This window comes from Henckelia pumila, chromosome 3, assembly GCF_033568475.1.
Source record: "Henckelia pumila isolate YLH828 chromosome 3, ASM3356847v2, whole genome shotgun sequence".
Lineage (NCBI taxonomy): Eukaryota > Viridiplantae > Streptophyta > Magnoliopsida > Lamiales > Gesneriaceae > Henckelia > Henckelia pumila.
Window position 1 is genome coordinate 156,916,751 of NC_133122.1, and position 25,495 is coordinate 156,942,245.

Consider the following 25,495-nt stretch of genomic DNA (forward strand, 5'->3'; position numbering starts at 1 on the left):
TGATCCATATCCAAGACCGGTTTTATCACCTGCTTGTTTCTGGTTCTCATGTATCTTATCCAAAGAGACAGAAGCCTTATTCCAAGAATTGATTGTTTTAAGCAACTTTTGATTTTCAAATAAAGTAGCTTGGAGTATTCGTTTCATATTATCATTCTCAGTAGCTAACAGATTTAGCTTAGTCCTTAGACCATCAAGTTCTTTTTGCTGTAAACAGCTAGATTCCCTTGATTTATCAATGAGACATGCTTTTTCTGTTTTTGCTTCCTCGAATGATATAGAAAGCTTCTTATACTCAGTGACCATCTCATTTAGTGCCTGAATAAGTTCCTCTTGTGTAAAGTCAGATGAGTTGAAGTCAAATACCTCAGTGTCATCTTCTTCATGTATGGAGTTAGCCATGAGACATTGAACTCGCTCTTCCTCGCTTTCCTCAGATGAGCTATCTGTATCGGTTGAGTCAGATTCTATTTCAGCCCATTTGCTTTTCCCTTCGTCTGCAACTAGTACCTTTTGCTCCTTCTTCTTTCGATATGTTCTTCTTCATTCTTTGCCTTTCTTCTTCTCATAATGCTGCTTTCTTTCTTCATTCTTAGGTTTAGTATAATCTGTAATAAAATGGCCTTGCTTGCCATAGTTAAAGCATGCGGGATCATCCTTTGTATGGTCTTGTTTGTAGTAAGGTTTAAATTTTTTATTATTACGCATAAATTTCCCAAACCTTTTGATAAAGAGAGACATAGCTTCTCCACTCATTTGTTCAGCTGTCTTCTTTGTTGTATCCTCGATCGGTTGAGATAGGATAGTTGTCGTTAGTGCCTTGATGGGGTTTGACGCTAATGGTTCTTCCTTTGTTCGGATTCCAAGTTCAAACTCATATGCTTTGAGATCTGCAAACAGATCATGAAGCTCTAGCTTGTTCAGATCTTTTGATTCCCTCATGGCTATGGTCTTGACATCCCATTCTCTGGGTAGTGCTCGCATAACCTTCAAAGCAATTTCACGATTAGTGTATATCTTTCCAAGAGCAATTAATTCACAAATAATATTGTTGAATCTTTCGTCAAACTCAGTCATTTTTTCTCCTGGTTTCATCTTGACGTTGTCAAACATCTGTATTGCTACAGTGAGTTTGTTTTCTTTGGTTTGGTCATTCCCTTCGCACAGTTGAGTAAGTTTCTCCCAAATTTCTTTGGTAGTTTAGCACGCCTTGATTTTGCTAAACATATATTTGTCCAGCGTCTTGTACATCATATCTTTGGCTACGTTATCAAGATTTGCTTTCTTTTTATCCTCATTAGTCCATTCCATTCTGGGTTTCTCGACCATCTGTGATTCTCCTCCAGTTATGGCTACAACATTGTTGACTTTGAGAATCTTCATGGGTCCCTCAGTGATAACGTACCACATATCATCATCTTGAGCAGAAAGATGTGCCTGCATACGAATTTTCCAGTCATCATAATCTTCTTTATAGAACATAGGAATTTTATTTAAAGAAGTCATGATGAATATCAGTAGCTAAATAGAAAAACCCTCTCTGATACCACTTGTTGGGGATCGATATAGTGTGTAGAGGGGGGTGAATACACACTATTGATAGTCCTTAAAATCTAATGCAATATGGTTGAGTAAATGTTAGTTCACTCGAACGGTTTTCTTTTAGCCTGCTAGAAATATAAGAGCAACTATGATTAGTGCGGAAATAGCTCTCAACATGCTAGATGATATCCATGGAATGATGCAATGCAATAACGTAAGTAGACACATATATGTTTCTTGGATGTTTGGAGCTCAATCTCCTACGTCACCCCTTCTTCCACCTCGGAAGGATTAACTAGAAGACTTTGGTTATTACAACATCTTGCAATACACCCAATCCAAGTTCGGACTTATCCAATGCCTAATATGGAACTCCTAGATTCACAGTGATAAGATTTGAAGCTCTTATCAAACTTTTCTTCAGATGGTGATGATGATTGTCTTAGTCTCTCGAGGACTTAAGACTTCTCAAATCCTTGTATCAAGTAGAGTTCTTCTCAAATCCTTTGGCTGTCGTTGGTAGATATGTCTTTGTTCAGTTTACGTAGCTGCTTATACAAATAAATGGCGGTCGACTAAACAACAAAGTATTGTTTTGTTATCACCAAAAGTCAGGATTCAACATCATGACTGTATGTTGCATACATGAGCATATTGAGCCTTTATCTTAGAGGTATCCTGTAGTAGGGCGCTCACCCTACGAGTTTGTGTGGATGGTTGAATTCGTAAGTCTTGTGTTAGGTCACCTTTATGGTTGGACACTTGTACTAGTATCAGGTCACCATTATCCACTGGGTATATAAGCCACCTCCTGATGCGACGGCGCAGTGTTCTATATACCCTGGGCCCAGTCTATGAGCTAGTTTCTTGACCTGAGAGTCTTGGTACCATGTACACTTGCATACATGCACACATAACACCGTATACTCATACTCTCGTACTGAGCTTATCATGCTCACGTCCCGTACTTTGTTGTATCTGGACACCCTATTCCATGGGACAGGTCTGCGGTTGGACGATGCGGGTGGTTTTAGGAGAGCTTAGGCGATGGAGGACCAGCAGGGTTATTGTCTAGGCTTTTGTTTTTTGATGTATTTGGGTTAATACACTGGTTTATTCGATATGGTTGTAAACAATATTTTATTGTTGTTTAAGTTTCCCGCTGTTTAATTTTTGATTTATTTAATTAAGTTAAATGCATGCTTAAGCTTCTGATTAGTAGGTGATCACGGTGCGGGTCACTACATTTATGGTATCAGAGCATGCATAGTAATCTTGGGATTTAGATTGTTGGAATTGGGTTTAACCTTTGATCATCATGTAGATGGCGGGTCATGGTGACGAGAGTAGTCACGACAGCATAGGTGGACGCTGGGGTGATCAGGACGATCGAGAACATCGTTGGAGCCATCATCACCATCGCCATGATGATCGCAGGCGTTTCAGCATGCATAGGTTTATGCAGATGGGTCCGAAACCCTTGGTCGGAGGAGAGTCACTAGAGGATGCGGGGAACTGGATACGACGTATGGAAGTTTGTTTCCAAAAGTTCCGATGCACTGAGTAGCAGCGGATGGAGACTCTTGATTTCCTGGTCGAAGGACGAGCTCGGAAGTGGTGGGATTCTACTTCTGCGCCTTTTATTGCAGCCCGAGGAGTTGCTACCTGGGATGAGTTCCGCACGGCTTTCCATAAGCTATATTTTCCTCCTGCTCTCCGACAGGCGAAGGCAAGCGAGTTGCTGGGTTTGCGTCAGGGATCAATGTCGATCGAAGAGCACCAATTGAAGTTCTTTGAGTTGCTGCTTTATTGTCCCCAGATTTCCGATAGCTCGGAGGCAAAGTATAATCTGTTCCTTCTGGGCCTTAATCCGGAGATTCATGACCGAGTTGCTGTGGGAGATGACATGACTTAAGAGGGATTTGTGAGTCGATGTCACTAGGCAAAGGACAGCATTTGCCGTAACAGATCCTTCTACTCATCTAGACCCACGAGTTCTTTGGGTCCCTGTGCTCAGTCGTTCAAGAAGTCTGGTTATACTTCTTCTTCCTCAGGATCCGGAGATGTGATGTGTTTTGGTAGAAAGAATCAAGGTCCTTGTAAGCATTGTGGTGGGAATCATCCTGCCAACAGGTGCCGGAAGGTTTCAGGGGCGTGCTTTCGATGCGGAGAGATTTGCCACCTGAAGAAGGATTGTCCACAGGCTGGGGGAGCTGGTTCTGGCTCAGTTCTGGTTCTCAGGCTTCAGTGTAGTAGAGGCACAGGGACAGTCGACAGGGGGTTCTAATTTGAAACCTCGTACTTCCAGCCAAGTGTTCGCCTTGAGGCATGATCAGGCGGTGGATGAGAATGAAAAATTTATAGCGGGTACATTCTTGTTATTTGATATACCTACTTTTGCACTCATTGAAACTGGTGCATCTCATTCTTTCATATCTACACATTTTGTTAAGAGATATAAGTTTCCATACATTTCACTAGACACAGTGGTTGTTGTTTCTACCCCGATGGGTCAGTCTATGTCAGCTAAGCGTCTAGTGATGAGTTGCCCTTTAGAGTTCGAAGGGAATGTCTTGATAGTGAATCTCATGATATTAGCAATGGAGGATTTTGATTGCATTTTGGGAATTGATGTGTTAACTACATACCAAGCTTCAGTGGATTGTTACCAGAGATTGACGATGATAGCTGGTTCTTTTACGGTGAGGGAGCGCGACCTCAGATGCCATTGGTATCAGCTTTGAAAGCTTGTCGAGCTTTGGAATCTGGCGCGGAAGGTGTGGGGACCTCGGGTTGCTAATCTCATCTTAGGAAAATTAATGATTAATACACAATTAATCATGTATTTAAAATAATACTCAAACCAAATAAATTTTTTTTTTTTAAAAAAACCTGCACCTCACTCGATCGGTTAAATCCTACCGATCGAGCGAGAAGAAAATCTCTCTTCTCGGGTCTGAGCATATTTCGGTCTCGCTCGATCGGTCAAATCCTGCCGATCGAGCGAGCAAGAAAAATCAAGTTTCTGTTTAAGAAAAACAGGCCTCGCTCGATCGGTCAAATCCTGCCGATCGAGCGGGCTTCATTTCCAGAAAAACACAACAACTTCTTCTTGCTGTCAAAACTTGATGCTATGGCAAGAACTTCATTAAAAATCAATTCCAACCTGTGATAAAAGCTAAGAACATGAACATATACATATAACCAAGTTCAAGCATACTATACTAGCTTTTACAACCACTTCTAGATCATAAACTAATTAAAAGCATGAGATTACACAACTTGTTCAAAAGTTCTTCCAACATATCATACTAAAGTATTCTATCATGCTTGCCAAACTTCTAAGTACATCTACAACCCAAGTCCTCACGTGCTAGACTCTCTCCCAGTTGTCAATGACGTCGATGACTAGCTTCTGCCCCATCTGTTGTCATGCACACATACAAAACAAGACAACAGCCGGATAAACTCCGGTGAGAAATCATTCTCAGTATAATCGACATATATATATAAATCGTTAACGAAATCATATCAACTCTATTCATACTCGACTCAAAAATAGAGTAAATAACGCATATATCGATTAAGAATTGATTCATAAAACGTCACTGCCATCAAGATTCGTAACCGATCTTGACATGGATATCCATCTATCGTAGCCATCCCGGCTAGAAAATAAGATTAACCGCAACCTTGGCATAGAATCAATTCAATATAATATCATATCGACTCAAACTCAAAGATCCACTACCTGAGATGGATCGACAACATCAAACATAAATCAAAACATATCAAGTATGTGGTTTTTGCGGGCCAACTCAAGAATAGTCGTTCTTGAGTTTCAAAGTCCCTAACTCGCGATGTCGTCATTATACCTTCAATATCTCGGTTCTGAATTCTTCAATCTGAAATATAACAATCAAAATACTCATATCAAACTTCATTCAAGCTTATTATATCAGAAACGAATCAAAACCATCAATATATCGTCAATCAATCTCATTTCAAACCTCAACTTCTTCTTATTCGATTCAACTCGGCGTCTTGTATCGTTATCCTTCCAACTCAACTGAAACTGAAGAATAAAAATGCTATAACATTCATATCATCTAGATAAAGACTTCAGCTCAGGTAGAGGCTATCAAAACAGTCTAAAAACTCGATTCAACGACATAACGATTGAAAATCGGTAACCGACAAAATACCGAAACCATTTCTAACTTTATACACAACTCATCAGCAGTATAACAACAATAACCAACAGTTTAGAGGCTATATATATGTCGAACTACGTGCTAAAACTCATAATCAGTTCATTCAACAATCAATCTTCGATTCAATGTCAATATCCAATCGCATAAAAGCTCAAGAACATGCTCAAGATGTAAACAGCTGATCTCTGCCAACTTTCAACCCTAAAAACAAGCCGAAATAATTAGAAACTTACACGAAATCAAAGCCCTCGTCACAAGGATTCCAGAACACATTTCGGAATCGAATTCGGACGATCAGATCAAAAGTTACGGCAATTTGAAAATCAAAAATCCAAAGGAAAAGAAAAGATCTCGGCTTCTGCTCTCAAATTCTGAATTTGATATATGTTATACATGTGCACATGCTGAATAATCAATTAACATCTGATAACTTCAAACAAAATTGCAGTTTAGTCTCTCAAACTTCACTATTTGCAATTCGGTCCCCGACCCTTATTTTAATTCAATTTCAATCCTAAATAATTTAAGAATATTAGAATTTAAATCAAAACTCTAAATATTTCCAAATTAAATATACTCGGATTAAAATTAAATTATCTCGGATTATATTAAATAATCCTGGATTATATAAAATAATCCCGGGCCTTACATTTCTCCCTCACTAAGACATGAGTTCGTCCTCGAATTCATAAGCAGTATAGATATGCAGTCTGTATACTCATAAGAATAAAGAATAATAGAAAACTAAATAAGAACTCACATCAGTGGAATAGATAAGAAAATCTCTGTCTCATGTCATCTTGAACTTCCCACGTTGCTTCTTCAACTCCGTGCCTACTCCATTGAATCTTCACCAATGGAATGGTCTTCGTTCGGAGTTGCTTTGTCTTTCTATTGAGAATCTGAATAGGTTTCTCGAAGTAGCTAAGAGTGTCATCCAACTCAACTTCATCAGATCGAATCACATGAGATGCATCAGATATATACTTCCTTAACATCGATATATGAAAGACATCATGTATTCCAGATAAAGACATAGGAAGAGCGAGTCGATAAGCTAGATTGCCTATTTTCTTGAGAATCTCATATGGCCCAATATATCGTGGAGATAACTTTCCTCGTTTGCCAAATCTGACTGTGCCCCTGAACGGTGAAATCTTCAGAAACACTCTATCTCCCTGATCAAAAGATAATGGCCGTCATCGTACATTCGCATATCTGGTTTGTCTATGTTGCGCTCTTCTCATTCTCTGCTGTATCAGCTTCACTTTCTCAGTCATCTGTCTAATCAAATCTGGCCCTAATTCAGGTACCTCAGAAACATTATCCCAATACAGTGGCGATCGGCACTTCTTCCCATATAACGCTTGAAACGGAGCCATCTCGATACTCGTCTGATAACTATTGTTATAAGAAAATTCCACGAGTGGTATAGAATCTTGCCATGTAGTACCAAAATCAAGTACTACAGCTCTCAACATATCCTCAAGCGTCTGAATAGTTCGTTCCGATTGACCGTCAGTTTGAGGATGGTAAGCAGTACTTAAATGTAAGCGCGTACCTAGAGATTCCTGTAGGCTATGCCAAAAGTGCGAAGTGAATCTCGGATCTCGGTCAGAAACTATTGACTTTGGCACACCGTGTAGTCTTACCACTTCTCGAATATAGAGATCTGCCATTTGATCATGACGATAAGTCATTCGGTAAGGAATAAAGCACGCAGATTTTGTCAATCTGTCGATGATCACCCAAACAGCATCGCATCCTCGAGATGATCGTGGCAATTTCGTCACAAAGTCCATGGAAATGTGGTCCCATTTCCATTCAGGAATCGATAAACTCTGTAATAGGCCACCTGGTTTTTTTCTTTCAGCCTTAACCTGTTGGCAATTCAAACATTTGGATACAAATTCAGTCACGTCAGACTTCATTTGTTTCCACCAGTACTGATTTTTCAAATCGTTGTACATCTTTCTGCCTCTAGGGTGAACACTGAAGCGACTACAATGGGCTTCTTTCAAAATATTATGTCTCAAGTCTGCAATATTGGAAACAACAATTCGGTTATTTACATACAAGATATCATCGTCACTAACCTTGTACTTAGACTGATGTCCTGATCGGATCATTTCAATTGATTTCTGTACACTCTGATCGGCTTTCTGCGCTTCTTTGATACGAATCAGCAATTCTGGCTCAGCACTGATTGCATATACTCTCACCGGACTTCTATCTGTCTCAAATACATACCCAAAAATACAACAATCCTCAATAAAATTAGATACACCTACCGTAGACAAGGATAGAGCACACACCTTTCTACTCAGGGCATCCGCTGCTGCATTAGATTTCCCTAGATAGTATTTGATTTCACAATCAAAATCCTTCAATAAATCAAGCCATCGTCGTTGTCTCATATTCAATTCGGATTGTGAGAACAGATACTTCAAACTTTTGTGATCAGAAAATATTTCAAACTTCTCGTCGTATAAGTAATGTCTCCAGATCTTCAATGCAAAGACGATTGCAGCCAATTCAATATCATGAATCGGATACCAGACTTCATGTGGTTTCAGTTGTCGAGAAGCATAAGCAACAACATGTCCTTTCTGCATTAAAATACATCCCAAACCCTGGTGAGAAGCATCACAATATACAACAAAATCACCAGTACCTGTAGGGATTTTCAAAACCGGCGCTGTAGTCAATCTCTTATTTAGTTCGATAAAACTCCTTTCACACGCCTCAGACCAAATAAATGGTGCATTCTTCTGTGTAAGCTGTGTAATAAGCTTCGCTATCGATGAAAAATCTTGAATGAATCGACGGTAATAACCAGCTAAGCCCATAAAACTTTGAATTTCTGGCACAGATGTCGGTCTCTGCCAACTAATCACAGCTTCAACCTTACTTGGATCAACTGAAATGCCATCTCCTGAAATTATATGACCAAGAAAAACAACTCTCTGCAACCAAAATTCACATTTGGATAACTTGGCATACAATTTCTCTTCTCTTAATGTTCTCAGTACAATTCGGAGATGATCAGCATGTTCACACAGATTCTTAGAGTATATCAAAATATCATCGATAAAGATAATCACAAATTCGTCTAAATACCTTTGAAATACTCTATTCATCAATCCCATAAAAACTGCTGGTGCATTCGTTAGACCAAAAGGCATGACTATGAATTCATAATGGCCATACCTGGTTCTAATGCAGTCTTAGGAATGTCTTCGTCTCTAACCCTCAACTCATGATAACCGGATCGTAGATCAATCTTCGAATATATTGACGATCCCTGCAATTGATCAAATAAATCATCGAAACGAGGTAAAGGATAACGATTCTTTACCGTTGCTTTGTTCAATTGCCGGTAGTCAATAAATAATCTCATCGATCTGTCCTTCTTTCTTACAAATAACATTGAGCACCTCATGGGGATACACTCGGTCTGATATATCCTTTGGCCAACAAATCTTCAAGTTGATCTTTCAGTTCAATCGGTGCCATTCGGTACGGTGCTTTCGATATCGGCTGTGTACCTGGCATCAATTCAATACCAAAGTCTACCTCTCTGAATGGTGGCAATCCCAGAATCTCGTCAGGGAATACATCGGCAAACTCATTTACCACTTGCAGATCAGTCAACTTAGGACTAGTCTTCAGTACATCAACTGCATAGATCAGAAATCCCTCTGCTCCCTTCTGTAACAAATCAGTCATAGAAATAACAGATATCAAGGGAATTTTAGATTTAACACCCTTAACATAAAATTTCCATTCGTCAGCCATCACTGGTCTGAACCTCACTATCTTCTGAAAACAGTCAACTGTTGCTCTGTACTTGGTTAACATATCAATATCGATTATACAGTCAAAATCAGACAAACCAAGAACGATACAGTCAAGCTCAACTTCATTACCTTCGTACTGTAGTACACAGTTTGTAACAGACTTCACTGATACTATACCTTTTCCCAACGGTGAAGATATAGACACTACAGTAGTTAATGACTCAACATGCAATGAATACAATGTAACAAATTGTTCAAAAATGAAGGTATGCGACGCACCATTATCAAATAAGACATAAGCAGGATAACCATAAAGAGAACAGTTACCTGCAATCACATCATCCGGTGCCGCTTGTGCTTGCTCCTCTATCAATGCAAACACTCGTGCTTGTTGCCTCGGAGGTTGATTCACCGTCTGACCTCCTCCTCTACTCTGTGCTGTAGACTGTGGTTGGAAAGAGTGTACTGAAGTTACTTGTCTATCAGTCTGAGCTACTGGTCTAGACGATCCAGTACCTTGAGCACCTTCAGAACCTCGTTGTGGACAGACTCTCGCAAAGTGTCCCATCTTGTTGCAAATATGACAACTTCCAAATACACCTCGGCATTGTTCATTATGTCGACCACCACACTTGGTGCAATAAACATCTGACCTATGTCCAGCTCTAGACTGTCGAAAACTACCTGAACTAGAAGAGCTACTGCCACCTGATCTCTTGAACTGTTTTCTCTTACCCTTGAAGAAACTTTTCTTTCCACTACTGGTACCTCCAGCTTCAAATCGAGGTGGCTGTGGAATCTGTGGCTGTTCTTGTGGTTGCTTCATAGGTTGGGGAACAAACTGAGCTCCTCTTTGTTTCAGTATTCCTGCTTCTGCACACTTTGCACGATTCAGAGCATCAGCAAAGGTACTTGGTCTTCCCGAATTTACAAGAGTAAACACGTTAGGATTCAAGCCATTTATAAATTGATCGGCTTGAGCTTCGTCACTGGCAGCAACATGTGGAGCAAACTTCATCAAACTCGTAAATTTTGCAACATAATCTTCGATATTCATTTGGCCCTGTTGCAAACTTGCGAATTCCTCTCCCTTGTCCTTCCGATAAGACACAGGAAAGAAACGCTGATAGAAAGCAGTTTTAAATACAACCCAAGTAATAACAGTACCTCGGTTTTCAAATGCTTTCTTTGTCGCTACCCACTAATTCTTCGCAAGGCCATGTAGTTGATGGATTACCAATCTCACTCGTCATTCATCCGCATAATCAAGTGACTCAAATAACTGCTCTATATCCTCCAGCCAGTTCTCACAGTCAACAAAGTTCTCAGTCCCTTGCAGTGTCGGTGGTTTAAAGGACAGAAATCGCTTCAAAATCTTCTCCATCGGATTGGCATCACCAAACAGATCAACAGAAGTACTACTCTGTCCATGTTCAGTTGCTGTCACTGGGACCTGTGCAGCATTTGTATGTTCTGGTTCATTCACTGCCAATGTCTGTCTAACTCTCGGTGTAGGTCGGGGAGGCATATCTGATAAACAAACAGATTAGTGCACAGTTCATCATATCATAACACACTTCTATTTCAGTTCCTCCTCTGATTAGCACAATTATGCCTTCTCAAGAGATTGAGTTCTGATTTATACTCATTCAATACATGTTATTACTTCAATCACATAATCAGATAGCATGTAATTCAAAACATTGTACGACAAATTATCACAGCATCATGTGACAATTTAACATCTGTAATCAATGAATCATATACCATACAAGTATGAAAGCAATAAATAAATCAGAATAGATGACTCGATCTACCCCGCTCATCTATTCTCAGTCCGAGAAACTTATCGCTCTGATACCACCTGTTGTGGGGACCTCGGGTTGCTAATCTCATCTTAGGGCAATTAACGATTAATACAAAATTAATCATGTATTTAAAAGAATACTCAAACCAAATAAAAAAAAATTTTAAAAAAAAACCTGCACCTCGCTCGATCGGTTAAATCCTACCGATTGAGCGAGAAGAAAATCTCTCTTCTCGGGTCTGAGCATATTTTGGTCTCGCTCGATCGGTCAAATCCTGCCGATCGAGCGGGCTTCATTTCAAGAAAAACACAGCAACTTCTTCTTGCTGTCAAAACTTGATGCTATGGCAAGAACTTCATTAAAAATCAATTCCAACCTGTTATAAAAGCTAAGAACATGAACATATACATATAACCAAGTTCAAGCATACTATACTAGTTTTACAACCACTTCTAGATCATAAACTAATTAAAAGCATGAGATTACACAACTTGTTCAAAAGTTCTTCCAACATATCATACTATAGTATTCTATCATGCTTGCCAAAATTCTAAGTACATCTACAACCAGAGTCCTCACGTGCTAGACTCTCTCTCAGCTGTCAATGACGTCGATGACTAGCTTCTGCCCCATCTGTTGTCATGCACACATACAAAAAAAGACAACAGCCGGATAAACTCCGGTGAGAAATCATTCTCAGTATAATCGACATATATATATAAAGCGTTAACGAAATCATATCAACTCTATTCATACTCGACTCAAAAATAGAGTAAATAACGCATATATCGATTAAGAATTGATTCATAAAACGTCACTGCCATCAAGATTCGTAACCGATCTTGACATGGATATCCATCTATCGTAGCCATCCCGGCTAGAAAATAAGGTTAACCGCAACCTTGGCATTGAATCAATTCAATATACTATCATATCGACTCAAACTCAAAGATCCACTACCTGAGATGGATCGACAACATCAAACATAAATCAAAACATATCAAGTATGCGGTTTTTGTGGGCCAACTCAAGAATAGTCGTTCTTGAGTTTCAAAGTCCCTAACTCGCGATGTCGTCATTATACCTTCAATATCTCGGTTCTGAATTATTCAATCTGAAATATAACAATCAAAATACTCATATCAAACTTCATTCAAGCTTATTATCTCAGAAACGAATCAAAACCATCAATATATCGTCAATCAATCTCATTTCAAACCTCAACTTTTTCTTATTCGATTCAACTCGGCGTCTTGTATCGTTATCCTTCCAACTCAACTGAAACTAAAGAATAAAAATTCTATAACATTCATAACATCTAGATAAAGACTTCAGCTCAGGTAGAGGCTATCAAAACAGTCTAAAAACTCGATTCAACGGCGTAGCGATTGAAAATCGGTAACCGACAAAACACCGAAACCATTTCTAACTTCATACATAACTCATCAGCAGTATAACAACAATAACCAACAGTTCAGAGGCTATATATATATCGAACTACATTTTGAAACTCATAATCAGTTCATTCAACAATCAATCTTCGATTCAATGTCAATATCCAATCGCATAAAAGCTCAAGAACATGCTCAAGATGTAAAAAGCTGATCTCTGCCAACTTTTAACCCTCAAAACATGCCGAAATAATTAGAAATTTACACGAAATCGAATTCCTCGTCACAAGGATTCCAGAACACTTTTCAGAATCGAATTCGGACGATCGGATCAAAAGTTACGGCAATTTGAAAATCAAAAATCCAAAGGAAAATAAAAGATCTCGGCTTCTGCTCTCAAATTCTGAATTTGATATATGTTATACACGTGCACATGCTGAATAATCAATTAACATCTGATAACTTCAAACAAAATTGCAGTTTAGACCCTCAAACTTCACTATTTAAATCAAAACTCTAAATATTTCCAAATTAAATATACTCGGATTAAAATTAAATTATCTCGGATTATATTAAATAATCATGGATTAAATAAAATAATCCCGGGCCTTACAGAAGGCTACCTCATCTATGCAGTTGATACATTCGCCGGAAGTGTTGGTATAGAAGCTATTCCTATTGTGAATGAATTTCCAGATGTATTTCCAGATGAGATTCCAGGATTTCCTCCAGTGCGCGAAGTTGAGTTTGGCATAGAACTGATGCCAGGGATTTCGCCTATTTCTCGAGCACCATATCGTCTGGATCCGTCAGAGATGCGTGAGTTGAAGCAGCAGCTTCAGGATCTGTTGGACAAGGGTTACATTCGTCCTAGTGTTTCTCCTTGGGGAGCACCTGTTCTGTTCGTGAAGAAAAAGGATGGGTCTATGCGTCTGTGCATTGACTATCACCAGTTGAATAGAGTAACAATCAAGAATAAGTATCCTTTGCCTCGTATAGATGATCTGTTTGATCAATTGCAGGGTACTTCGGTTTACTCGAAGATTGATTTGAGATCTGGATATCATCAGATGAGAGTCCGAGATCAAGATATAGCCAAGACAACATTGAGAACCAGGTACGGGCATTATGAGTTCTTAGTAATGCCATTTGAGTTGACTAATGCACCGGCTGTATTAATGGATCTGATGAATCGAGTATTCCGAGAATTTTTGGACAAGTTTGTTGTTGTATTTATTGATGATATATTGGTGTATTCACATGATGTGAATGAGCACGCATATCATCTGAGACTGGTGTTGCAGACTCTAAGGGATAGACAGTTGTACGCCAAATTGAGTAAGTGGGAATTTTGGCAGGATTGGGTGGTATTTCTTGGCCACATTATATCCAAGGATGGAGTGTCTGTAGATCCGAACAAGATTGAGTGTCTTGACTCAAAATGGGCATGTGATTGCATACGCCTCTAGACAATTAAAAGTTCACGAAAATAACTACCCAGTGCATGATCTTGAGTTAGCAGCTATTGTATTTGCGTTGAAGATCTGGCGTCATTATCTTTATGGAGAAAGATTTGAGGTCTTCACAGACCACAAAAGTCTCAAGTATTTGTTTACTCAGGAAGAATTGAACATGACAGAGATGTTGGATGAATTTGCTTAAGGATTATGACTATGAAATTAAGTACCATCCAGGAGCTGCTAATCTCACTACTGATGCTTTAAGTCGCAAGGTGCGAGTGTCTGCACTATAGACTTGTTCTGTGGCAAGTGCAATTGAAGATTGTTGTTCTTCAGGGTATACCTTCAAGCATAAGAAAGGTATGCAGAGTATCCAGATGTTTGTGATCTTATCTGAGCCTGCTTTGTATTCTCGAATTCGAGACGCTCAAATGGCTGATCCGAAGACCCAGCATTTAGCTCGTTTAGCCAGGGATGATAGTTCGTCTGGATTCCACTATCATTTAGATGGTTTTCTTTGTTTATCTGGCCGTATTGTTGTTCCGGAGAATGATACTCTGAGGGAGGAGATTTTATCCCAGGCTCATCGTTCTAAGTTGAGTATTTATCCGGGGAGCAACAAGATGTACAAGGATTTGCGTACTAGGCTCTGGTGGAAAGGAATGAAAAGAAGTGGGTATCAATATGTTTCTAGATGTTTGGTGTGTCAGCAGGTCAAGGCAGAGCACCGACCACCTTGAGGGTTGCTTCACAGTTTACCTATTCCTGAGTGGAAATGGGAGTTGATCACGATGGACTTCGTGACCCATTTACCGGTGAGCTCGAGAAATTGTGATTCTATCTGGGTTGTGGTGGATGGACTCACCAAGTCAGCACATTTCATTCCTTATAATAGGGACTACAGTTTTGACAGGATGGCACGGTTGTACATCCAGGAGATTATTCGATTGCACGGAGTGCCTGTGAGCATTGTAGTGATCGAGACCCCAGGTTTACTTCCAGGTTTTGGGGGAGTCTTCAGCGCGCTATGGGTACTACTCTTATCTTGAGTATAGCATATCACCCAGAGACTGACGGACAGTCAGAGCGCAAGATCCGTACTCTTGAAGACATGTTGCGAGCATGTTCTATGGATTTTGGTCCAGCATGGCAAGATCAATTGTCATTGATTGAGTTCCCGTACAACAACAGTTACCATCGCAGTATTGGGATGGCTCCGTTTGAAGCTTTGTACGGGCGACGATGTCGTACTCCACTGTTCTGGGAAGAGGTGGGGGAGCGACAGGTTGAGGGACCAGAGTTAGTCCAGCAGGCTATTGATATTGTTGGAAAGATCAAGAAGATAATTAAGGTTGCGCAGGATCGACATGATAGCTATGCAAATGTTAAGCGCAGACCTTTGCAGTTTGAGGTGGGTGAGAAAGTATTCTTAAAAGTATCACCATTTTGAAGGATTTTGAGATTCGGTTTCAAGTGCAAGATATCTCCTAGGTACATTGGTCCATTTGAGATTCTGGAAAGTGTTGGAGATCTGGCTTACAGGTTGGCGTTACCGCCGTATTTGTCAAGTATCCACGACGTGTTCCATGTTTCACTGTTGCGACGGTCTTCCAATCCATCAAAACACAACAAAATCCAACAAAATCCAAAGACCCATTTCCGAAATTAGGCTCCTAAAATCATAAAAAAACCAAACTTTGTTCTTTTTCCGAACCGACTTCGAATACACGATCTATGCTAGCTCAAGCACAACATACCCGAAAATTATCAAATTCTGACAACCCAACAAAATTCAAAGTTCGTGGATCGTAACAAAACTTACGTCAGAATGAAGCCCTCGTTGCGGTGATCGTGAATCTCAACTCGAATCTGAAATCTAACGGTCGGATCGAGCGAATCGAACGGAATAAAAGATTGAAGAAGTCGCCTCTCATGGCTTCCGCTTCAGCACGTACGAAAATGGAGAGGGAGGAGAGGAAGAAGGAGATGAAGTGATGGTGAAGTGATGGGGAGGACCACTTGCAAGGATAATAATAATAATAAGTCTCATCTTGCATTTCGGTCCCTAAAAATCCCAATTAAATCAATTCAATCTCGGCTCAATCAATCTCCCTTAATTCCAAAATAAATAATAATCAACTCTGCTAATCTTGAAATAATTAATTTCAGGGCCTTACATAATATTTGAATATTCATCATTGAAAACTTAATTCCTATCTCACCTTAATTTTAGTTAATTAGACACAAGCGTTCTAAATTAACCCTTACAAATAAATCAACCCAGATACAAGAGATCAAGATTTAAATCTAAGGAAGCGTTTAAACTAGTGAGATTAATGAAGCTAAACAACACAAGCACAAGCGGTTGTATTTAATCTAGTCAAGAGATGTTCCTACGAATTAACAAATTCACAAGCCAAAAATTATTAATCGCAGTTGCTTCACAAATTAGAAGATTCAAACAATTACGGATTTGAATTCTAATTTAGCAGTAGACTGTATGAAAAATCGTTAGGAAATCCCGCCAACAATCAAACACACAAACATAACAATCAATTCCAAACAAATCTTGATACTCAAATAAAAATTACACAATGAAAATCTGAATCTCATAAGATAAATAAAACTTCAAGGGTTCGTCTTTCTGAACCAAGTTCTAAAACTTAGCCAACAATATTCATGAATTCTCTAGAAAAATTCATGAAATAAAATTAAATCTAAGAAAATAAAGAAGAAATCTAGCCGCCAAGAGAGTTCTTTTACCTTTCTAAGCCTCCAAAAAAGATAATAGCTCCTCAAAATCGGAATTAAAAGTCTTAAATATAAACTAGAGTCCTCAAAATAAAATTTTCCTTTTTCTGAATTTTTTTCCCGAACTGCACCGCTGGCTCGATCCGCTGAAGTTGACGGATCGAGCCAGAATTTCTCTGTCCAAATTTTCCAAAATTTTTCTCTTCTGGCCGCTCGATCTGTTGAAGTTGACGGATCGAGCGAGCTCACTTTTTTTTCAGCGCGCAATGTTTTTTAAAATTTCATATCTCGAGATCTAGCCGTCGGATTGAGTTGAAATTTGGACAGCACCTTCAAAACATCTTGAAATTCATTTTGAACGATGAAGATCGGATTTGGATTTCTCTAAAATTAAAAATGATTTTTTGATCATTGCTGCTCCGTAATTCATTCTTGCGCAATATCTTTTCCATCTTTTCCTTTCAAATTCATCTACCTTTTGCTCATTCTCTTTCTTCTCCTAAATCCAACCAAAAACAATAACTAGGAACTATAAAATGAATTAAATCAATGCAAATTCACCTAATCATATCAATTTAACCCAAATACTCATAATAAATTATCACCACATCAAGACAGCTTGGCACCCCTGATCTGAATCAGCAGTCCTTATGCATTACTTTTCCTACTTTAGAAGCTAATGCTACTTTTGAATTAAAATATGGGCTAATACATTTGTTACCCTATTTTCATGGACTTGCAGGTGAGGATCCGCATAAACATCTGATGGAATTCCACGTGGTATGTACAAGCATGAAACCCCAAGGAGTAACAGAGGAACAGATTCAATTGAGAGCTTTTCTTTTTTCTTTAAAGAATGCTGCAAAGGATTGGCTATACTACCTAGCTCCTGGATCCATCACAACCTAAACAGGGATGAAGAGGATCTTTTTAGAAAAGTACTTCCTAGCTTCAAGAGCAGCGAACATCAGGAAGGATAACTATGACATCAAGAAAAATATAGGAGAGTCACTTCATGAATATTGGGAGTGGTTCAAGAAGCTTTGTGCTAGTTGTCCGCAACATCAAATAAGTGAAAATATTTTGATTCAATATTGTTATGAAGGTCTGTTACCTCATGATAGGAGTATGGTCGATGCGGTAAGTGGAGGAGTTTTTGTGTACAAGACACCACAAGATACAATGAACTTAATTGAGAACATGGCTGCAAATTCTCAGCAATTTGGCACCAACAGAAGTGACCCAACACCCAGAAGGAACAACGAGGTAAATGTTTCTTCCCTTGAACAAAAATTGATTGAACTGACATATCTTGTGCGTCAAATGGCTGTAGGGAATGGACAGAATGTGAAGGTATGTGGAATTTGCACTGCAATGGAACATGCAACTGACATGTGTCCCACACTTCAAGAGGAATCGGTCGAGAAATTAAATGCAACAGGAGGATTTCCCGGACCACCACAACAAAAGTATGATCCTTATTCCAACACGTACAATCCAGGTTGGAGGGATCATCCTAACCTTAGATACGGAAATCCTCCGATGAATCAGCCTACACCTCATGTGCAATTGAATAATCAAGCTTATTGGCCACCATTTCCTCCACAACCAGAGCGTCCTCAAATTCCAACGCCTGGTGAGTTTCTAGAAAATATTGTTAAGGATCTTGAAACTAATAATTTTAATTTTCAACAGAAAACTTGAGCAAGTATCCAAAACTTGAACACCCAAGTGGGACAGCTAGCAACTGCAATCAATAAGTTGGAAGCACAACATTCTAGCAGTTTTCCATCTCAAACAATCCTGAACCCAAAGGAGAATGCAAATGCAATCACTCTAAGGAATGGGAAGGAGCTGAAGATCCAAGAAAAGGTGTTTATGCCCTCGTCAAAGTATGAACAGGACGAGGAGGTGAGGATGGAGAACAAGGAACCAAATCAAGGAGACACGCAAAAAGGTAAGTTTCCTCCTCTTTCAGAGTACAAACATGTACCCCCTTTCCCTTTAGCACTTAAAGAGTCTAGAAAAGATGAAGGAATCAAAGAGCTCTATGACACTTTTCGTAAATGTGAAGTAAAAATTCCCTTGTTAAACGCTATTAAACAGGTACCTCTCTATACTAAGTTTTTTAAGGAACTATGCACCGCAAAAATAAAACAAACTTTGAAAGGTTGTCAAAAGGTGGAGCTAGGAGAAAATGTGTCTGCAGTGATACAGAGGAAATTACCGCAAAATGCTGTGTACGATAGGAAATGTTAGAATTGAAAAGACCATGTTAGACCTAGGATCATCAATTAATGTTATGCCATATTCTATTTATGCATCCTTGAAACTTGGTCCTTTGAACAAAACTAAAATTGTTATACAATTGGCTGATAGGTTCAATGCATACCCTAGGGGTATAGTCGAGAATGTGTTGGTCCAAGTTAATAACTTGATTTTTCCTGCTGATTTTTATGTACTTGATATGGAGAATGGTGATCATAATAGCCCTATTCTGTTAGGAAGGCCATTTTTAAAAACATCGATGACTAAGATTGATGTTCACAGCGGCGCACTTACTATGGAATTTGATGGTAAAGTTGCTAAATTTAATATCTATGATGCCATGAAATTTCCTAATGGTGACGACTGTGTTTACTTTTTTGATATTGTGGACTACTTGGCACAAGAGTGTTTTGAGCTTGCAGGAAAAGATGAGTTGGAGGTGGCTATTATAGTACCCATTCAAGGAGAGAACGAGTAAGTTTGTTCCAATGAAAGATTGAAAGAAATTGCGGTCACTCTGAATCATGTCCTGAACTATCTCAGTCAGGTAACCTTTCTTATATTTCTTTAACAATCTCTAATACTCGGCGTCTCCCATCTGTTTTGCAGGCACCTATAATTGAGTTGAAGACTCTGCCCAATCATCTCAAATATGTTTTCCTAGGAGAAGGGAAAACATTTCCAGTCATCATCTCTAGCAGCTTGGAGAACGAACAAGAAGAGAAACTCATACAGGTTTTGAAGGAGCACAAAACTACTATAGGGTGGACTATTGCAGATATTAAAGGAATCAACCCCTCCACATGTATGCATTGGATTTTGATGGAAGAAGGAGCTAACCCCACACATCAGCTGCAAAGGAAATTGAATCCACCCATGATGGAGGTGGTAAAAGAAGAAATCCTCAAGCTTCTTGAAGTTGGAGTGATTTATCCCATTTTCGACAGCAAGTGGGTGGTTAAACAAGAAAATAGGAATTAAAGTGGTGAAGAATAAGAATGACGAATTGGTTCCCACCCGAATTCAAAATGGGTGGAGGGTTTGTATAGACTACAGAAAATTGAATGCTGAAACCCGAAAGGACCATTTCCATTTACCTTTTATTGATCAGATTATTGAGAGATTAGCTTGTCATTCTTACTATTGTTTTCTTAATGGGTATTCTGGGTATTTTCAGATTGCAATTGCAACGGAGGATCAAGAAAAGACGATGTTCACTTGCCCGTTTGGCACCTTTTCTTATCGGTTTATGCCCTTTGGACTCTGCAATGCACCAGTCACATTTCAGCGGTGTATGGTTATCATATTCTCTGATTTCATTGAGCACATATTAGATTTTTTCATGGATGACTTTACTGTCTATGGCTATTCATTTGAGAAGTGCTTGTCGAACCTTACACTTGTCCTCAAACGGTGTGTAGAAACAAACCTTGTTTTGAACTCTGAGAAATGTCATTTCATGGTTGGGCAAGGTATCGTTTTGGGTCATGTTGTCTCTTTGAAGGTTATTGAGGTAGATAAAGATAAAATTGATATTATTCAATCTCTACCTTATCCCACTTGTGTGCAGGAAGTGCGTTCTTTTCTTGGACATGCAGGTTTTTATAGGAGGTACATTCAGGACTTCGCCAAAATCGCATCACCCATGTGCAAGCTGTTGCAAAAAGAAGTTACTTTTGAGTTTGATGATGCATGCAAAAATTCTTTTGACAAGCTGAAAGATTCATTAAATTCTGCACCTATCATCCAATCACCTGACTGGAGTAAATCGTTCGAAATTATGTGTGATGCTACTGATTATGCAGTAGGAGCGGTATTGGGACAACGAGTGGGCAAAGCATTGCACGCCATCTACTATGTCTCGCGCATTCTGAACGATGCCCAGAGAAATTATTTAACTACTGAAAAAGATATTTTATCTGTGGTTTTTGCTTTGGAAAAGTTTAGATCTTATTTACTTGGGACTAAATTCATTGTTTATTCTGATCATGCAGCTCTTCGCTATCTGATGGCAAAGAAAGAGGCAAAACCAAGGTTAATACGCTGGATACTGCTCCTGAGTGAATTTGATTTGGAGATTAGAGATTAGAGAGGAACAGAGAATAGCGTGGTGGATCACTTGAGCCGTTTGGTCCACATTGATGAGGAATTGTGCTTGCAAGAAGAATTTCCCGATGAGCAAATATTTTTAGCAAGCACAGTACTACCCTGGTACGCACATATTGTCAATTATTTAGTCACTAATGGTTTTCCATCTAATTTTTTCTAAAGTGCAAAAATATAAGGTCAAAAGTGATGCCAAGTACTATGTGTGGGATGACCCGTACTTGTGAAAGCATTGCGCTGATCAAGTCATAAGAAGGTGTGTGCCTGAAAGTGAGGTGATCCCTATCCTTACATTTTGTCATTCTTATGGTTGTGGCGGTCACTTTGGAGCTAAGAGAACGGCGAGGAAGGTACTAGACTGTGGATTCTTCTGGCCGTCCTTATTTCGAGATGCTTAATTTTTTTGTAAGTCGTGCGCTCAATGTCAAAACACAGGTAATATATCCCAACGCAAGGAGATGCCTCAACACCCCATCCTCGTTTGCAAATTTTTTGATGTATGGGGCATCGACTTCATGGGACCTTTTCCTAGTTCTTTTGGATATGTTTATATATTACTTGTTTTGGATTATGTCTCAAAGTGGGTGGAAGCTAAAGCCACCCGAACTGACGATTCGAAAGTGGTTGCAGATTTTATCAAACATAATATTTTCTCTAGGTTTGGGATTCCAAGAGCAATCATAAGTGATAGAGAAACTCATTTTTGCAACCGGACTGTGGCAAGGTTATTGACGAAATACCATGTGACACACAAGGTTTCTACTTCATATCATCCGCAATCTAATGGACCGGCTGAAGTGTCAAATAGGGAAATTAAGTCTATTTTGGAGAAGACAGTGAATCCGACTAGGAAGGACTGGAGCTTGAGATAGGATAATGCTTTGTGGGCCTACAGAACTACATACAAGATGACGATTGGTATGTCACCATACAGGTTAATTTTTGGTAAACCTTGTCATCTTCCAGTGGAATTGGAACATAGAGCTTATTGGGCTATCAATATTTGTAATATGAAGATAGATGAGACTGGGGAGCATAGGAAGCTACAGTTGCAAGAGCTAGAGGAAATGCGCAACGATGCATATGCCAGTTCAAAGATTTACAAAGAAAAAACGAAGGCATTTCATGATAAGATGATTTCTAGGAGGGAATTTGAAGTTGGTCAAAAAGTTCTTCTTTATCATTCACACCTTCGGTTATTCCCAGGTAAGTTGCGTTCGCAATGGATTGGTCCTTTTGTTATTACTAATGTCTTTCCCCATGGTGCAGTTGAAATTCAGAGCTCGAAAACTTCAAAGATATTCAAAATGAATGGACATAGACTGAAAAATTTTTATGACAGAGTCCAAGCAGAAGAATTAGAGGATGTGCATGAACTGGAGCCCGAGGATCTACAAGATTAATGTAGCTACCGAGATTAATGCAGTGAATTATGTGGGTGGTGTAGCTACTGAGATTAATGCAATGAATTATGTCTCTCCTAGAAGTTGGTTAGCTACCTCTCATTTTGTTCTAGGATTCTTCTTCTTCGTAGGTCATTTATGGCACGCAGGAAAGGCTCGTGCAGCTGCAGCAGGATTTGAAAAAGGAATTGATCGTGATTTTGAACCTGTTCTTTCCATGACCCCTCTTAATTGAGATGAGACAGGACATCCAATGTTTGAATTCAAGTAGGAATCAATTTGATTCCATCATATATTGGGAATCAGATTATACTTAATATGTATTCCTTTTTTTTCAACTCATTTCTATCTAATCTATTTTTTTATTTTTTCTGGATTGGCTAGGTGGGATAGCCGAGCCATTCCCTTTTTTTTTTTATAACAATCCGGTTAAAACCAATACCAATAGAAATAAATCTATTCAATGAGCAAAAAATATGAGAGAGGGGGATTCGAACCCTCGATAGTCGTTTGTTCAAAACTATACCGGTTTTCAAGACCGGGGCTGTCAATCACTCAGCCATATCTCCGAAAGACAATTTTTATTTTATTCCTACAAATAGAACATGGCTATAGGGGGTGGATGTCACTACTATCTGTAGAAAAATCTCAGGTGTGAATCTATCGATCTATCTATCCGTATATAGAATCCAGCATGCCCTTTTGTCAAATAAAAAACAAAAATTACATTTCCCTTCCATGTACGAATCGAGTGAAAGGGGTAGTAATAAGTCCAATCGATTCGTGGTAAAACTAAAATAAAATCCCTTAATGATATATTTTATTACAATTTTTTGTCTGATAAAGGGATCAAATGGTATAGTTTATTTGTTGGTATCTTGGAGGATTAAAATCATGACTCTTATTTTCCAATTCGCTGTTTTTGCATTAATTGCTACTTCATCAATATTATTGATAGCGCACCCGTCGTATTTGCTTCTCCTGATGGTTGGTCAAGTAAGAAAAATGTCTTATTTTCCGGTACATCATTATGGATTGGGTTAGTCTTTCTGGTGGGTATCCTTAATTCTCTCATCTCTTGAACCTATTCGTCCCAAATCCAAAACCGAAATAAATGACCCCCCAAAAAAAGAAAATTAAAGGGGGTCAAACTTCTTGCAAACTTATTGGATGAACAAAAATACAATTTTTGGAATTAATAAAATAATTGGAATCACTCTGAACATAGTCTCTGGCCCGACACTGCACAAATAGGATTCAGGAAAGGTATAAGGAATATATATTATGATATAATTATGTGTGGAAATATTATGTATGTATCAAAAACAAAAAAGTGGATATAGTCGAATGGTAAAATTTATCTTTGCCAAGGAGAAGATGCGGGTTTGATTCCCGCTATCCGCCCAAGATAAAATAAGTTTTTGAATATGCTCTAATATGGTCTTTAAAGGGTTGGGTATAGTCGGTCGTGATAGTGTAGTGAGTCTATCCCCCCTTTCCCTTTTGTACCATCCCCCAAAAAGGGGGGGATAGTTAACAGATCCAGACATCCATTTTTGGATTAAAACAAATAAAGATGTTGCGGAGACAAGATTTGAACTCGTGACCTCAAGGTTATGAGCCTTGCGAGCTACCAAACTGCTCTACCCTGCGCTGAATAGAAGAAGTCAAAACTAATAGACAAACAAGGATTGAATATGCCCCTCTACCATATATGTACAAATAGAATAGCCTATTTATACAGAATGGTAAAGAGGCTGCCTTTTATGATCATTGACCATAGAAATGAACTGAAAGGTTAATCCTTACCAACTTGATCTTATTGCTCCTGGCAACAAACATGCATGAACCATTTCACGAAGTATCTGTCCGGATAGTCCAAAGTCTCGATAGTTAGCTCTCGGTCTTCCGGTCGAAAAACAACGGAAATGAAGGCGTGTGGTGCACTATTCCGCGGTGGGGATTGTAACTTTCCATAAATTTCCCATTTGTCACTTAACGATGGAACTTTGCTTATTTCTTTTTTTGAGGATCCACGAATCCAGTGATATTTCTGTTCCAATTTTTGCCTCTTTTTCTCCCTCTGAATCAAAATTTTCCTTGCCATAATCGTTCGGGTACTATGAATATCCATGATACAAGTCGAATCCTAGATGTAGAAATATAAAAAATCGAGCCAGCTCTCCATCGAAAGAAATGAGATCATCGCGGATATAACAAATTCAAAAATTAGCCAAATTTTCCCGATATAGAGGCAATCAAGAAAGCTGCATAAGTGAATATATAACCTACCGAAAAGTGGGCTAATCCAACCAATCTTGCTTGCACAATGGAAAGAGCCACATGTTTATCTCTCCATCGAACCAAATTGGCTAAAGGTGTGCGTTCATGAGCTCATGCTAAAGTTTCAATCAATTCCTGCCAATATCCACGCCAGGAGATTAAGAACATAAATCTAGTAGCCCAAACAAGATGTCCAAATAAGAACATCCATGCCTAGACCGATAAACTATTCATACCAAAAGGGTTATATCCATTGATAAGTTGTGAAGAGTTTAACCATAAATAATCTCTTAAACAGCCCATCAAATAAGTGAAAGATTCATTAAACTGTGAAACGTTACCCTGCCACAATGTGATGTGTTTCCAATGCCAATAAAAAGTAACCCATAAAATAGTATTTAGCATCCAAAAAATGGCCAAATAAAATGCGCCCCATGCCAAAATATCACAAGTACCCCCTCGTCCCGGG

The 25,495-nt window shown here is 38.9% G+C and overlaps 2 protein-coding genes across 2 annotated transcripts; both read left to right on the forward strand.

Moving 5' to 3' along the window:
• The first annotated feature begins 17,881 nt into the window (after positions 1-17,881).
• LOC140889807 (uncharacterized) lies at positions 17,882-19,225 on the forward strand. Its single transcript, XM_073297538.1, has 2 exons — positions 17,882-18,602; positions 18,699-19,225. Exons 1-2 carry the CDS (start codon positions 17,882-17,884, stop codon positions 19,223-19,225), a joined length of 1,248 nt encoding a protein of 415 aa, XP_073153639.1.
• A 3,023-nt stretch (positions 19,226-22,248) lies between these two features.
• LOC140889808 (uncharacterized) lies at positions 22,249-22,743 on the forward strand. The gene is made up of 2 exons (XM_073297539.1): positions 22,249-22,546; positions 22,610-22,743. Exons 1-2 carry the CDS (start codon positions 22,249-22,251, stop codon positions 22,741-22,743), a joined length of 432 nt encoding a protein of 143 aa, XP_073153640.1.
• The last annotated feature ends 2,752 nt before the right edge of the window (positions 22,744-25,495 follow it).